This window comes from Pleurodeles waltl, chromosome 1_2 (genome assembly GCF_031143425.1).
Source record: "Pleurodeles waltl isolate 20211129_DDA chromosome 1_2, aPleWal1.hap1.20221129, whole genome shotgun sequence".
Classification (NCBI taxonomy): Eukaryota; Metazoa; Chordata; class Amphibia; order Caudata; family Salamandridae; genus Pleurodeles; species Pleurodeles waltl.
Genome location: NC_090437.1, coordinates 759,168,731 through 759,183,768, shown reverse-complemented (window position 1 = coordinate 759,183,768; position 15,038 = coordinate 759,168,731). Strand labels below are relative to the sequence as shown.

The window sequence follows — 15,038 nt, the reverse complement described above, 5'->3', positions numbered from 1 at the left end:
GGATCTGGCTCCACTCTGTAATACCTGCCTCTCGTAGGGGTACTGCAAGGTTGTCTTTAAGGCACTCTGGTATACCGGGGGAATACCACACATGAGCAGGTTTGCTTTAATATGAAATAATTTTTTCTTGCCTGATCTGAGCCCACAGCCAGTCTTTCCACAGCCAAATGACTTTCAGCCTCACATTTAAAAACAATTTCAGGTCACCAAATTTAAAAATAAATGTTGACCCTTCCACCTCCTTTAGCAGAGTTTCCCTCAGTTGATCTCCCCCAGATCCATTCCTGTCAGATGACAAAGCCCTTACGTTTTTGGATTGAAAAGCCAAAGTATATAACTGAAAGTCCGGGCAACAAGTTTGTTTTCCAGCCGCTGTCACTGTATCCACTCCTTTGCTTGCCTCTTCCCTTCCGCAGTGCAGAGGGTCAGCCATTGGTTGTCTCCTCTCAGGGGTTGCTGCCACTACTCACTTGTTAAGGAATTCCAGGGCAGACTTTCAGGTACTGCGTCTGCCACACCCTCTCGTCCGTCTCAGCATGACCCCGGAAGTACGTCTATGGACTTTCCTCACTTTCTGGGCTGCCCTGTTCCAGACCTCCCCCTCTATGGCCCTCAGTGGCTCTGCTCACCAGCCTTACTGCACAGAAGTCAGCCTTTGTGCTGCTTAGCCGGCACGTCTCGTCACTCATCTGCCAATTTTCATACAGGTGAGTCGGGCATATCACCTATGTGTTTTCTTCTCCAAACAAAATAAGGTATCGCAAAAGAAACTCTTACGCCATTTCTTTGCTCCTCTCTCTGCCGCACTTTACTTTTTCTCAGCCACCTCAACCTGGATGAAGCCATGGACAGACGCTATCTGGCTGCCATGTTCTCCTAGTTGTGAACCTACCTCCGGAGGTGCTCTTCTTCACTTTATCTGCCCAGCCCTCTGCCTTTTCTTCTAGATTTACCTCCTCTGTCCCGTGGGCATCCCCTGCCCCTGGTAGTCATTGTTTGTGCATTTTTCAGGGGCCAATATTCACTAACACTGACAGATTTCAGAGAATGTTAATCAGTTCTGTACTGACTACTTCAAATTTTTGTTAGTTCACATTGCTTCTTATTTCCTCTCTCATGGAGTCAACAAGTTTAGTAAAGATAAACACACAACCCTGGGCATGATCTTGCTTGTCATGAATTTATTTTCCTCTCTTTTTGTCCTGTGTCTCCAGTTGAAATTATTCCAATCTTCTCAACATCAATGATTACAATTCCTAGATATACCTGATTATCATGGTATGTTGATTTTTCCTCTAGGGCTTTAATTCGCTCTTGTCATAAGGCCTGTGCAAGGACTCACTATAGTTATTCCTCACTTTTTAGCACTCTACAAATCACAATGTCCTTGCCTCACATTGTTGTACATTGGACATTTTTTTCATGCCAATTGTTTGAAACACACTGTAATCTGACTTGCTGTGCATCTGCTTTCCTGGGATTCTACCTGTTTACTGCGACTGCTCAGTAGACAAAACAAGTGCCAGGTGTTGTTTTCTGTCCGCACAACAATCGTTCCCAGGCTCCTAAAGAAATATGGGGTTCTCCACTCCCAGAGATCATACATCAACATAATAAGCCTTCCCGTGCATACAATTAGGCTCAGGCCACTAGATTGTTTGTCTTGTACAGTTTTCTAACTGTTATTCTGGTTTTTGTGATTATTGCCAGTTTTGAAATCACATCTAATTTGCTTCATAATAGACTATGTTAGTTACAATAAAAATAGTGTGTCTTTTTTTACTGTTGCTATGGATAAATATGACTGATATAGTGTTTGAAAAGGACTGTCCTGTTTTTTCCTGTTCCCTGAAAGAGGGGGCTAGAGTTTCATGTCTTTTGGGTTGCCACAATTGGTTGTCACTCTGCAAGGTTAGGAGGGCAAGTAAGGCACTGTGAGCTAGTCAGGTATTTTGGTATGACATTACTGATTTGTTAAAAGTGGTGCAACCCCTGCACTCTGACGTTCTGTTGTCCCAAGACACAGTTCTGAAAAAGCACACTCTCTGCGACACTCTACAGTTCAGGACCGGGATTCAATTCCAAAATGTTATCAATGACAATTTTTGTGGGTTATAGTTTTTTGCTATTTCTGTAAGCACTCTTGCTGTATCACTAATTGTACAGAACATGTTAGTAAATCCTAGCACATCTACCAATGCTAGTGCTTGTGCTTTGCGCTGCACCCTAAAGTTCAGCCCATTTTACATCAAGGAAGTAATCAACCACTCAATCTTCAAGTAGTTGATGTAGAGTGCTGGGAGAACTAGGGGCCACATGTATCAAAGTCCGATATTGCGACTCGGAAATTGCGAGTCTGTCCGACTCGCAATTTCCAAGTTGCAATATCAGATGCAGAACGGTGTCTCAGACACCGTCTGCGACTCGCTATGGGGTCGCAAAGACCCACCTCATCAATAATAATGAAGTGGGTCGCATTTTGCGACCCCATAGCGAGTGCCTGCACTCACAGGGATGGTGGCCTGCTGAAGTCAGCAGACCTCCATTTCTGTGACTACTTTTTAAATAAAGCAGTTTTTTTTTCATTTTGCAGCCCGTTTTCCTTAAAGGAAAACGAGTTGCAAAATCAAAAAACTTCCGAAACCATTTGGTTTTGTTTTTTCAGAGTAGGCAGGGGTCCTATGGACCCCTGCCTGCTTTGAAAAAATAGTTTTGTCGACATTCACAAAGGGGAAGAGGTCCCATGGGGACCCCTTCCCTTTTGCGAATGAGTTACCACCAGTGTGACACTGGTAGTAACTGCGAGTTGCTTTGCGACCGCATTCGTGGTCACAATGCAATTCTGAATTCTGAATTGCGATGCGAGTCGCAAATAGGAAGGGAACACCCCTTCCTATTTGCGAGTCGCATTCACAAATTGCGAGTCGGTACCGACTCGCAATTTGTGAATGAGCATCGCGTTAGGCTGTTTGCGTGGCGCAACCTGCGATTTTCGCAGTTTGCACCATGCAAACGGCTACCTACATCTGGCCCTAAGAGTAGGAAGTCATTAAACACTCATGCATCCGTGCAGATCTATTATGAAGTAGATGCAAGGTTGTCATTGCTGCTTGCTGGAAGAATATTTAAGTGTTCAATTTCCAGATAATGGCAACTATCACAGATTAATTCCTGCAGCCTCCTCAGGCCTAATGGCAATGCATTTCGAACAGATAGACAAGCAGGTAGGTCACAGTCTTCTTTCAGATTCTCAGAGGAGTTTTTAGCCTAATGTTTTCCAGTCCCAAGTTTAAAATTTTAGCTATCTGTGCACCTTTAGCACCACCAATGCTACAAGACTGGAGAGGCACTACTTGGGGAGTTACGACTCACCCAGGATGGGTCCAGTTGCGGGTTTGAGATAGTTGGAGCTTTTTCAGTCCCTGAGGCTCTGATCAGGCCACCAGGTAACTAGCCCTTGGAGTCACTCTGGTAGTCATGCGTTGAAGTCATGGAACAGGACCCAAGCAGCAGCGTTTGAGGGTTCAAGGCAGGTTCAGGCAGCCAAAAAGTCCTTCCAAGTGCAGCAAAGCAGTCTTCTAAATTTCGCAGTAGGCCACAGCAGCAGGCGGTTATCTGAGAGTCCTTCTGCAGGTTCCAGAACTGAAGAGTGCATCTTAGGGACTCCTTTTTATGTCTGGTGCTTCCTTACAAGTAGGAGAAGTTTCCAGATTCCCCTGACCTGGCTCAAAGCTTGCTGCTTGAACAATGCAGAGGTGACAATTCCTCTGTGTGAAACTAGACCACAGCCTATTCAGTTGAAATCAAGGCTGTCAGTTGATTGCCCATTCAGGCATATCTAATCCTTTTACTCTACGACTCTTTTGGATTCATAAAAATAGTTTAACTGTCAGCTACACCCACTCATGTGACTCTGGAACAGGCTGAAGACACCAAATAGAGCAGGAAAATGGCAATTTTCTAAATGTACCGTTTTCAAATATGCAACGTAAAATCTGACTTTATCATTAAGAAGAATAACAATTTCTCAGAAACCAGACGTTATACGTTATAAGGCAATCCAGGGTTATCCTATCGGAGAAGTAGGCCCCACAGCAGTGACAAACAAATTTATGAGATTTTCACTATTAGGACATATAAAACTTAAAAGTTCACGTCCAACCTTTTAATCACAATGCACCATGCCATATGAGCTACCTAGGGCCTTCCTTAGGGGTGACATATACAATAAAGGGGGAGTTTAAGGCAAGACGGTTATATTGGCAAGTTGAAATAGAAATTTAAAACTGTTTTCAGGCTGCGATCATGAGCCTGGTATGTTTTTTGGGGCTGTTCAAGTGGGTGGAACAAAGAGTGCTGCAGGCCTACTAGTGGCATTTAATTTACAGGCATTGGGTATATGTTATATCAATGTATTAGGGACCTATACTTAGACTAAATATGCCAATCAGGTGTAAAACAATTTCACCATGTTTTAGGGAGAGAACACAACCACTTAGCGCTGGTTAGCAGTGGTGAAGTACACAGAGCCAACGAAAACGATGTCAGCAACATAGGAGTGGTGAAGGCAAAATGTTTGAGAAAAGACCACCCAGAGGATGAAAGATCTAACACACATCATACCACTTACATAAATAGGAATATACAATCAATGAATGTACTGAAGGATTCTACGAAATTAAAGTGATATTGGGATAACAAATAGTCTAGTGTTTCAGCAAAGTGCTAAAAAAGAATTTACCATACATTAAAGAAATGAGTAGATAAAAATGTTTTTGCCAGCAGTAAAAGGGAGGTCATACAGCTTTCTGAGGCTAGAAATTGTACTCACTGAAAACAGTGTAAAAACTGGTAAATTGTCAAATAAATTGAGATTATAGATGAAAGTCTATTGCCAATAAAATCTATTGTTTACATGATGTGAAAAGTCACTGTGAAATGGCAGACCGGGCATTGAGAATATCTGCAACAGACCATAAGCCATTAAAATGTAATATTTCACTCACTCTTTTTTTCAGCAAATGGTAGCGAGGTTCATATTAGCAATGTGCGCTATGAGGACACTGGGGCCTACACCTGCATTGCAAAAAATGAGGCTGGAGTGGACGAAGACATATCTTCTCTTTTCGTAGAAGACTCTGCTCGAAAGACACGTAAGTACCTTTCTTAAGACACTCCATTAATTTGTCATGTAATTCGCCAATGTTCAGTGCTGCATTTGTGTCAGTGGTTGTAGATGATGGACAGAAGCATTCAGTTTTTTTTACTAGGACTTTTCCATTGTGAGACACTCAAGCAACAAGTGAGAGGAATAAAAGGAAGAATGAAGGAAGAAGAGTAAGATAGGTAACAGTGACCAAGGAAGAAAACAGCAATGAAACAGAGCCTGTGTGAGTAAGATAAGGAGACATGAAAGAGTAGGGTGGTGGGCATGGGGCTGGTCTGAGCATGTGTGCTGGGGAATCACAAACAGTGCTTGCAGGAAAGCGCGTAAGTACTCTATAGAGAAGACAGGGGAGAAAAAAAGATTGCAACACCAGGATTTTTGTTTAATAAAACATTGCAGATTTAAAAGAAGAAAGGTAGCCTTCAGTGACCCAAAGCCACATCACAGGACTTGCCACAGACGTGTAGAGATTGTCCTAGAAGCGCATCGTAGGCTCACACTTTGTATACCGGATTGATGGTGTTGTGTAGCCATTTTAGTTTAGCTCCATGCACATTAGTTTAACACACTAGGCCGCTGTGCACTTTGATCTAGATATATTTTATTCGGCTTTGCATTGTTATTTTTACAATAACCAGTTTTACGGTCTTGTTTTATTTTCATCTATCTAACTGTTTTTGCTTAGCCCAGCACTGTGTTCTCAAACAAGACGTTCTTGATCACTTTGTGCTTCAGTCAAGGCTACAGTTTGGTACATTGCCGATGAACGTGGTAGAAGTTTAGTCTCCAACATTTGTAGAAAATACACATACTTACGTAGGGACATTTTCTTAGAACATCAGCTGTGTTATTATAAAAACACTTCCTAGTCCCGTTACACGTTAAGTGGGAGATTCCAGCCAGGGAACCACAACTGTATGCTGATTGCTGAAGGCTTCACTGCAGATACTAGCGCAGACTACAGGCCTCTGCTCAGGTATGAGGGTTGTTGTCCTCTCCTGTGAACCTGAAAGGCAGAATTAAACTTAACATGCTGTGCTCAGATTATGACTTAGATAGGCAATAGTCCATAAATTCTAGTGACAAAGTGACAATATGATTGCGTTATTCTTATGCTTCACTCTCCAAGTCACCATTTTAATATTGTCATGTTGTGTCATCCTGGTTATTGCAGCTCACGCTTTGCTATCTAAGATGCAGTCGTTTTATTTAACCTATTATTGAAACATATACTGCTTCTGTTGATCATTTGTATATGAGACTGTATTGTGAACAATAGAACCGGATATGACCTGAGTGACCACGACTTCCCTGAGAAGCCTAATATGTCATGCGCTCGGCTGCCCAATCATCCCTATCTTCTGGTAGAGATGAGGCACTGCTAGTTAGCCGGATTAAAACCCGGATTTAGAGTGACAGGTGTCACCCACCGTGGGTCGGACTCAGTCTCCCACACTGTGGACAATCTTGCTGCTCAAAATCCAGTAGTCTCATTATAATAATGAGAGCCTACGTGACAATGGTGTCCCAAGGAGGGCAGAGGTACCACCAGGAGAGCTCACATTATGTTGCAAAGGAGTGGTACCCACCAATTCCCTCTGCTGCAGGAGTCAATACATTTTGCAACTTTACTCACTGTAACCATCCTGGAAGAATGTTTCCTGCTTGGAAAGTTCTCCTGAAACTGGAACAGGATTCCTGGACCTGACACTATAGCCTAGAGGCTTTTGGATTGCATAGCTCTTTGTTGCTTTGTCATGTGGTAACTTTAATGTAGATGAAAATCTCGGACATTGTAGTGTTTATTTAGGAAGATAGTTTGTGATACTGTATTTCTTATGGCAAAGGTCAAAGAACATTTGTTTTCCTTTTGATTGATGATGATACTCTGGCAAAGCCATTAGGTGGGACTTTTTGGTAACGCATCCCTCTTCCTGTGTTAGGCACCCAGCTGGTGCATACACTCTTAGAGGTTCCTTCAGTGCAAGGGGCGCCATGGTACATTTAGGGTTTTACCTGACCTCTGGGGCCTTTCTATAGTGAATACTTCCTACGGGGTGTGTCATCATAGGCATTCCCACCTGCCAGTCTTTATATATTTGTTAATTTGTGCAGAGTAGTTAATTGTGCGTGTATTTGAGTTGTTTTCATTTTGTAACGGAAAAGCGCTGACTGGATTCCAAACTATTAAGTATTGTGTGTGCCATTGCTGAGTACTGATAGAGCGGTCCGTAGTAATAATTTTACCTGTATTCGGACGCTCTTTAGGCCGATGAATCTTTTGACTTAGTGGGAACTCTCTGTACTCTTAATCGATCAATTTCGTCAAATCAATAATCAATAACGAACATAAGCAACACCTTGAACAACATAACACTTTACAATTAATCCAGAATACATTTCGGCGAACCCTGACCTTTCAGTCAGCAATAACCACACCAGTTTATTGCGAAGTTAGTGAATTTATTTCCCTATATTAACAAAGCTAGCACAATATAAATGTGTCTCAACACCAAATGATAAACATATATGAACATTAATAGCTGTCCATAGCGTCGAAACAAGTGCAATCTATGAAGCATTTGAATCACAAGGCATTCGATAATAGCAATGCAAATCACTAATACGATAATCTGTAATGAACTAATTGCGTACATTTAGTCAGCATAACAAGATCTCAAATTGCATCGTGCGACATATGGAAACCTCGTCTAACCTCAAATTAGCATCGGCATGTGGGACTTCATGCAAAAACAATTTAGCAACATTAATTTAGAAAACTCCTAGCTAGGGCCCTTATCAAAATCAGCAGTTGGTTACCTAAAAGAAACACAATGCAATTTTACAATTTCTTTTCATATTTACCAATTACGATCAGCATACAAGGAAGTCTTCGTCTCACAGGTACCGTTCTTCGGTCATCATGGGTACCGTTTCGATCGGCATGGGACGGGACAAAGGGGCAGGGGTGAACGGGGCAATTGCCTCACGGCGGCAAGGTAAAACTATTACTTCATGCAAAGGAATCAAATCAAAGTTACAGTCTCTAGGGCAAGAATCATTTAAAGTCTCTTTCTCTCGATTAGAGAAAGAATCAAAGTCTCTCAAAATGGCGTCGCAGCAAAGTGGGCCATAATAGCTACGAAGTCAAAATGGCGTAGAGTCCGGGTAATGGCCGATAATAGCTCAATGGCCGTAATGGCTACCTTCTTCTCGTGCACCTGGTTTTTATAGACAACAGTTCAAGTCCTGTAGGGTCTCCATTGGAGGGTTCATAGGTTAGCTTCAAATTGACCAATCAAAAACGACAGTTCTCAAGCTTTTACTTAAGCATACATTATCCTTGGAGATGGGTACGCAAGTTGCAACATTGTCTCCCAATTAGCTTACTTTCAGAGCCTCCATTGTCCGCACCTGCAAGTCGACCTTGAATTAAAGAGAAAATATGCCAGGCTGGCACTAACTTTAAGATAAGCATGTGAACAGTTTCTGTGGAAAAGTACAGCTTCAAGCTAAAATGCACGTTTATTAGCACAGTGGAAAAATACGAGCATCTAAACCGTGAGACCAGGCAACTAGGCCAAAGCCTCCGCTAAAGTAATGCTAAGCTAAAACATTTCAAACAAGCAAATCGTAGCACACGTTTATGATTATGTCGGATTAGTGCAATTCTAATTCACCACGTTATATAAAGCACGCGTATAAATGATGGCAAACTACTCTGAGGGCACATTTTGTCCCCGTACAATCTTTACTAGTTCGGTTAATATCACCCATGATTATTTCAGCACTACGTTTAAGCGTTAATAAATCAAAACCTTCATTTTCTGCTTCATCAATTCCTCCTCTGATGACTACTTGTCATCACACCAAACCACGCCCACAAATTTTATTCCATTAAAATTCTGTCAGTTCCCTTTTCCTTTTAGTACCCCTAGTTTGCGCTTTGTATTCTTCTGCCATTCTTTTCATAATTTTCTCTTCTTTTCTTCTTTTAATTCTTTCCATAATCATTATTATTCCCCTTTTTATTCCCCAAATTCCAAATACACAAATTATTACTATTAATATTCCTTCTATTATTTTCAATAATATTCCATTCCAAATTCCCCCAATCCAATGTCCCACTGAAGCAAGTCCCTTTCCAACCTTCTCCCACACTCCTGGTTCTTTGAATTCCTTCAAATCTGCACTTTCCTTTGTTAGATTAGCAAGCATAGTTTTAATCTTCACACTATTATCAGGTATATAGGTACAACAGTGTCTGGCACCAATCATTTTGCAAACGCCTCCATCCTTTGCTAAAAGAATGTCTAAAGCAAGCCTATTTTGAAGAGTCATAGCTCTTTCCGCTGCAAGTTCAGCATCTATCAGGATTATAGCACCTGAAAACTTTGTCAACATGTTATCCACTATAGTAGACAACTTTCTTATTTTGATGGAATTCAACACAACTCCCAATGAAGGAATCATGTCTCCAAATATATCACCTACCACAGCAGCTGCGGTCTCTCTTTTCTGGATACGATGGGATCCAGATGTCTTTTGAATCATCGATACGTCATCCAGTTGATAAACCTTTGGGAACACTATACCCAAATAACATCTCCCCCACCATCCCTTTGGAAGACGATAATAGGCATTATGCCCACAAATGTAATATACACCTGGAATAACAGGGTCAAGTCCGTTCATCATGAATGTCCATTTGGCCTTAAAAATAAACGTATGCTTGCATTCACTGGCTCCTACAAAAATATTGTCATAATAAGATTCACCTCGATATATACAAAATTTCCCTACATGCCAAGCATCTAAAGCTATTTTCCCTTGTGTTTTTATAGCAGCAAAATCATAGTTATCTACTGAAGTCCTCTTATGTAGCTCTTTTTCTAATTTCGCCTTCATTTGTGCCCTTCTATCATCTGTGCGATCTAAAAAGCTTATTTCTACAGCAGAGACTGAGCAAGTAAGGTTCTCCCTATGAGCATGAGCCGTTTCAAAAGGTTGCATTGGCTCGAAAAATTCCCTCATTATTTTAGCATCCCAATCTTTAGCAATCTGGCTTAGCTGTGCTATTATAGGAACATAAGCAAAGGTAACATCATAATTCGAGTAAAAATACTGTATGTTAGTTTGATCATAAAACCTAGACATTACTATACTACATGTAATCCCATATGTAAGAGGCATGTGGTGATAAGTTACCCCTTCCTTTACTGATGTCGGTATCTGTGTACACACATAACAATCCTTCGCATCCATAGTCTCAACATACTCTGTTAGTAAGCGATAGAAAACGTTATACGAAAGCTCTTTCTTATCATGCAAGAGCCTCTCATCCAATGCTAGTCTTTTCAATGGTGTTAGTTCAGTGACAGTAACAGGAGCAATAGTAGAAGCCTCGATATTCTCACTTTTACCCTTTCCATGCATTCCAATCACAATTGCCATTATTATTATTACACATGTAATCACCAAGCCTATACACACATATTTACAATATTTCTTTCTGTTATTTTGCGTAGCGTACCTAGTCATGATCTGTATAGAATCAGAGAGCTAGAAGCACTTATAAATGAAACTATTTAACAATTCAGTTACAAAGCTGAACAAGCGCAATGTTCACACCGTCTTCTTCAAAAGGCCAGTCACTTATCGGTTAGCAGCTCAATTCGGCAATAACTCAGTCTTTATCAGTTTAGCAAATATCTCATCCGGTTTTAACAATGTCTCAGCTGGTTGTTTCCTTCACGTTATATTGTAGCAAGCAATATCATTTACTACTCTTTCAATCGACAGAGTCTATGAAACTTATCTTTTCTATTGGTATCTCTTCTTCTTCTTCGTTCTCGATGCTTAGAGATACAAACTCGTCAGTCCAATCGTCATTGACTGCATATGCCCATTCAGGACCGGAATACCTCCTGTTTGGTATCCTTTTTCTTTTCAATTTTGCTTCCCTTTTCGACTCGGCTTCGCTGGTACTTTCCTCTTTTGTCAAGTCTTTTTCCTCACTTGACGGTTGTTCCACAACAGTCACTTCCTTTCTTTTCTCTTTCACTTTTGGCCTTCCTCCGTCGTTCAAACTTTCTTTACCCTTTTCTTTTATTGGTGAGATACTTAGGGGGTTATTCTAACTTTGGAGGAGGTGTTAATCCGTCCCAAAAGTGACCGAAAAGTGACGGATTTACCACCAGCCGTATTACGAGTCCATTATATCCTATGGAACTCGTAATACGGCTGGTGGTATATCCGTCACTTTACCGTCACTTTTGGGACGGATTAACACTCCTGCAAAGTTAGAATAACCCCCTTAGTCTTCTCTTTGCACCATGTCCATTTGATAGACCTGCTGTCTTTTCTGTGGAAGCTTGAACCTTTTCGTTCTGTTCTGCCTTATCCCCTTCTTCCGGGGAATCGATCACGTTCTCCTTTTCTTTATCTGTATCGTCTGCTTCTGGGAAAGCCCTCCTCTGATCAGGCTCTCCTGCCTCTTCACCTTTTTCGAGCCCTTCGTCACCGTTATTTTCCTCAGGCTCTTTATCACTTTCAGCTGCTTCAGGCTCCTTGTCACCTTCAGCTGCTTCAGGCTTTTTGCTACCCTCAGCTGCTTCAGGTTCTTTGTCACCTTCAGCTTCTTCGTCGCTGTCTGAACTTTCCCCTTGGTCTCCCCCAAGTGAGTTGGTGTCTTCGTCGTCGGAGAATATCTCTTTCTCTCCTGCTTCTGCCTGTTCGCTTTTAGTTCGCTTTTGTTCTGTCTCAGCACTCAGCACTGCTTTATCAGGCACTGGTAGTTTCAGCGCTTCAACTTCCTCATCTGTGGGACACAACACCTTCTTTGTGTGACTGGCGTGAATCCAGTTGGGAACCCCCGCACACTTCACAGCGGTAGTTGTCGTCAGGATCACTTGAAAAGGGCCTTTCCAACGGGGTTCCAGACACGACTTTCTCACGTGCTTCTTTACCACGACCCAGTCACCTGCTTTCAGTGCGTGTCCTGGACCTTGGATCGGTGGCAAGGTGGTCGCTTCCACCTGGTGAGAGAAAGAGAGAACCACGTCAGCCAGTCCTTTGCAGTAGTCTAACACCATATCATCTGTAATATTCAAAAGCATGTTTGCGGGAACTGCAGGAAGTCTCATAGCTCTGCCCATGAGAATTTCATGCGGAGACAATCCAGTCTTTCTATCAGGAGTGTTTCTCATTGACATTAGCACTAGGGGCAATGCGTCAGGCCATTTCAAATTTGTCGATGCACATATTTTTGCCATTCTTGATTTCAGCGTACCATTCATCTGCTCCACCAGTCCTGAGGCTTCAGGGCGATAGCTACAGTGCAGCTTTTGCTCAATGTTCAGCGCTTCGCAAAGTAACTTTATCACCTCGTTATTAAAGTGACTTCCCCTATCTGATTCTAAAGAGATCGGGAATCCGAAACGTGGTATCAACTCCCTCAACAATAGCTTGGCAACTGTAAGGCTGTCGTTTCTACGTGTGGGGTATGCCTCAATCCAGTGACTAAAAATGCACACAATCACCAGCACATATTTCAGACCCCCATGCACAGGCATCTCAATGAAGTCCATCTGCATTCGACTAAAAGGTCCGCTTGCCCTACCAATGTGACTCGCGTTCACAACTGTTCCCTTTCCTGGGTTCATCTGCTGGCAAGTGACACATCGATGGCAAACTGCTTCTGCAGCTTGACGAAATCTGGGGTTAAACCAATCAGTTTTGAACAATCTTATCATGGCATCTCTCCCTAGGTGAGCTTGCCCATGATAGAACCGCGCAAGCTGTGATAAGAGACTATTTGGCAAAACATATTTTCCCTCATGTGAAACCCATAACTCGTCTTGTCTCTTTATACATTGTGATTTAATCCAGGAATCTCTTTCATCGTCCCTGACATTATTTTGCAATGCTTTCAGTTCATCTATCGTATCTACAACCTTCAAGGCAAATGCTTCAGCTGGTTCGAGTTCTGGCTCATTTATCGTATTCCAATCATCCCTTAGTAATATACAGTTCAAGGCACAAAATCTTGCGACTTGATCCGCATATGCATTTCCTAGAGACACATAGTCCTGTCCTTTCGTGTGAGCACTACACTTTACCACTGCAACTTCAGCTGGCACTTGAATGGCATGTAACAATTCCCTTATCCTCTCCCCGTTCTTCACTGGGGATCCTGAAGAAGTCAGGAACCCTCTCTGTGACCATAGTTGTCCAAAGTCATGCACAATCCCAAACCCGTATTGACTATCAGTGTAAATGGTGACTTTCATCAATGCAGACAGTTGACATGCTCTGGTAAGGGCTACAAGTTCTGCTACTTGTGCAGAATAGACTCCTTGAAGCCATCCCGCTTCCAAGACACCTGTTACAGTACATACAGCATATCCTGCTTTCAAAATCCCCATCCCATCTCTTAGACATGAACCATCAACAAAAATAATTTGGTCATTTTCATCAAGCTTAGTATCCTTGATGTCCGGTCGAGGTTTTGTGCAAAATTCAGTCACCTGAAGGCAGTCATGCTCGACGTCTTCAGCGTTCTCAATTTCGGCATTTTCTCCAGGAAGCAAGGTTGCTGGATTCAACGTAGTGCACCTTTTCAGCTGCACATTCGGTGAGCCCAGAATTATCGTTTCATACCTTGTGAGTCTTGCTCCAGTCATGTGTTGCGTTCGGGAGCGGGTCAAAAGTATCTCAACTGAGTGAGGGACCATGACTGTTACTGGGTGTCCCATCACTATTCCTTCACTCTGAGTGAGGCTGATACCAACTGCTGCTACGGCGCGCAAACACCCTGGGAGTGCTGCTGCAACCGGGTCCAAAGTAGCTGAAAAATACGCCACTGGTCTGTTCACGCCACCATGGGCTTGGGTCAAGACAGACAATGAACATGCATCACGTTCATGACAAAACAATGTGAAAGGCTTCGTGTAATCAGGCATACCTAAAGCTGGAGCCCTGCACATGCATTCCTTCAGTTCAACAAAAGCATCCATCTCATCTCCTTTCAGCTCAATTTCATCCAATGCATCCTTCTGGGTCAGTTTCAGTAGAGGCTTTGCTAGAGACGAGAAGTTGGGAATCCACTGGCGACAATAGCCCACCATTCCCAAAAACTTCCTCACCTCCTTCCTTGTCTTTGGTGGACTCATTTGGAGTATACTTGTAATTCTTTCCTTCATTATTCTCCGTGACCCTTTCTCTATTTGGTGACCCAAGTATTTCACTTTCTTCTGACAGAACTGTAATTTGGAAGGAGACACCTTATGTCCATTCCTTCCCAAATGGTTCAACAGAGCAATGGTATCGGCTGTGCAGCCACTTTCTGTCTTTGATGCAACCAGTAAGTCATCAATGTACTGTACTAGAATTGACTCGAATGGCAATTCTAATGTTTCCAAATCTTTCTTTAGAATCTGATTGAAGATTGACGGTGACTCAGAAAACCCTTGAGGAATTCGACACCAACTGTATACTCTGGCTAGGAATTTGAAACAAAAGAGGAATTGGCTGTCCTCATGAAGAGGCACAGAAAAGAATGCCTGTGACAAATCGATGACTGAAAACCATTCAGCATCGCAAGGAACTTGAAACATTATCACAGCTGGATTCGGTACGACAGGGCAGCACTTGACTATGATGTCATTTATTTTTCTCAAATCCTGCACGAGTCGGACCTTTCCACTCGGCTTTATTAGTCCCATTATTGGTGAATTAACTGGACTGCTTAACACTTCTTTCAGTAGCCCCTGCTTTACAAATTCGTCAATGAGTTGAGCAACTTTCATGAGGGTATCTTGTGGCATGTGGTATTGTGGGGTCTGGGGAAAGATTGCATTGGGCTTTACAG

The 15,038-nt window shown here is 42.3% G+C and overlaps 1 protein-coding gene across 3 annotated transcripts in view; it reads left to right on the top strand.

Moving 5' to 3' along the window:
* Window positions 1–15,038, top strand: part of FSTL5 (follistatin like 5) — a 2,922,734-nt gene that overhangs the window by 2,030,847 nt on the left and 876,849 nt on the right. For all 3 annotated transcript variants that reach the window (XR_011205485.1, XM_069243741.1, XM_069243729.1), the window contains exon 10: window positions 5,019–5,153. Coding sequence is in view for 2 of the 3 variants with exons in the window: in XM_069243741.1 (XP_069099842.1) it covers window positions 5,019–5,153 (135 nt within the window). In the remaining variant the exon portion in view is untranslated. The remainder of the gene's footprint in view (window positions 1–5,018; window positions 5,154–15,038) is intronic.